We start from the raw sequence: 2,242 nt of genomic DNA on the forward strand, positions 1-2,242 counted from the left end.
ATATTGGTACTTTATCAAAGATAAAACTCTAAATTAACAATTTTATTCTAAAATTTTATCCAAATTTGATTGAAAATAAAATTCTAAATTAACTTTTTTATCCTACAAATTAAATTTTATATAACTCTATCCTACGTAGCATGACACTTGGCAAAAAATTAGAACGCCAAGTGTCGCTGTTTCGTCACATGGCTAAAAGTTTAGCTTTATATATATGTTATGTTATATGATGTTATATGATATGATTATTATATGATATGATATTATATTAATTAATATTGATGATTGCAGTTTAAGATTAAAAATTAAAAAAAAAAAAAAAAAAAAAAAAAAAAAAAAAAAGGAAAAAAAAGAACATAAGTAGTAATAAAAATAAAGTTTGACTGATTAAGAAAAAAAACTTTAAAAAAAAATTAAAATAAAATAAAAAGTTAGCCAAAAAGGAATGTTGTTCTTAGGGGGTTTTGTTTCAGTTCGTTGATATTTGCCTACTTGGTAGTTAGTTTTCCCGCCTCTTCACATTTGGTACTTCTATAAAAAAAAAAAAAAAAAAAAAAACCCTCAAATCATCAAAACTCAAACAAAGAAATTGACTTAATTACACTGTCCAAACACTCCACTACTCAATCAATCCCTCATTTTTCTTACTCTTAACAACACCATGAGAGCTGCTTCAAACTCTCTGGTTATACTTCAAAGCGGGAACACCAAAACTCGACACCACGTCGCGTGGCCGGAAGACATGAAGTTAAATCCAGACTTATGGGCGGAGGTATTTCTGAAGCTTCCGGTGAAAACACTGGTACGAGTACGAGACGTCTGCAAATCTTGGCGTTCAATTATCGATTCCCCTGATTTCATTACAGAACACTGTGAACAGTTCAAGAAGAATTCTGACAAGAATCAGTTACTGTTAGTTGAAAGAACTGGACCTTTACGATTAGGATACTCAGGAAAAGTAATCAGAGTTGTTAATAAACTCACATTTGAGGAAATTCGTCAGATTACTAAGGTATCAGAAAAGTGCAAGATTTGGGGTGTTTTTGATGGTTTGTTTTTGTACCAAGATTATGATGCTACAATTTATACGTCGTTGAAGATATGGAATCCCTCTGTTGGAAAATCTTGGAGACTTCCTGATCCTCCTAGGCCACTTCCTCGGCTGCTCGGCCAAGGCGACGACAAATTGGTTCTGGGGTTTGATCCTTCTAGTAAAGATTACAAGGTGATTGGATTTCGAAGAAATGATGGTGTTTCTGTTAAAAAGTTGTCGTCTGAGATCGCTGTTTATTCGGGTATTAATCGGCTTTGGAAGATCAAGACAGTTGAGGTAAATGAGCCATTTTCGTATTTTGCTGTACTACAGCATCAGCATCATTTCTGTCAAGGGGCTGCACATTGGATAGTGAGTGATGGGGCTCGAAATGATGGCGGATTTGAATACACCAATGTTCTGTCCTTTGATTTTGGGATTGAGGAATTTCGATGTGTTGAATTGCCTGGTATGGAGATGTTCAAGTGTCTGTTTGTTTTTGGGAAATCTTTAGCAGTTTTCGGTATTTCTGCTGAGAGTAGCAGGATATGGATTATGGGAGAGGATGTTGGAGAGGTTGTTGGCGAGAAACCATGGGTTCTGTGCTTTGAAGGAGGTTCGAGTTTAGATGCATATAACTTCTTCAAAGAGTACAAGTTTGCAAGGATTACTTATGATGAGTACACTGGTGAATTTTTCGTGGTGGTTTCGACTAATTCTGAAACGAAACTGATGTCTTATAACATTACTAGCAAACGGATAATGGCTTTCGTAACTGTTGTTGGTAATCGAACATGTTGTGCAGATTCTTATGTTGAGAGCTTGGTGACTTTCTAAGGAATTCAATGGATGAATAGGCATTGAGTAGAGTTTACAGGTACTGAGGTACAGAAAGTTTGTCGATCTCTTATAATTTTCAGAGCAAATCAATTAGACAGCAAATTATGTCTTAGAACATTATCTCTTTTGTTGTGATATTAGGACAATTATTGTACTGCTTCCATTCATCAGAATGTGGCGTTAGGTGAAATAGTGGCTTGTGTAGAAAAATTTCATTGTGTTAGCTATTTTGATGCTTCGTTCTTTTTCTAGATTCATTGTGTAATAAAGTAGCTGGCAAAAACAATTTAGTTTAGCCTATTTTCTTAGCATGATAGCGGTTTTATTAAGGAACGACTAGCACTGCTATGTCTCGTGCTTTATTATAGA

General features: G+C 34.6%; 1 protein-coding gene across 1 annotated transcript; it reads left to right on the forward strand.

Annotated features, from left to right (window-relative positions):
* The first annotated feature begins 661 nt into the window (after positions 1–661).
* LOC145636723 (F-box protein CPR1-like) lies at positions 662–1,870 on the forward strand. Its single transcript, XM_081688281.1, has one exon. The coding sequence runs from the start codon at positions 662–664 to the stop codon at positions 1,868–1,870; it is 1,209 nt and encodes a 402-aa protein (XP_081544407.1).
* The last annotated feature ends 372 nt before the right edge of the window (positions 1,871–2,242 follow it).

The sequence above is a fragment of the Chenopodium album genome, chromosome 6 (assembly GCF_948465745.1).
Source record: "Chenopodium album chromosome 6, dcCheAlbu1.1, whole genome shotgun sequence".
NCBI classification, from domain to species: Eukaryota; Viridiplantae; Streptophyta; class Magnoliopsida; order Caryophyllales; family Amaranthaceae; genus Chenopodium; species Chenopodium album.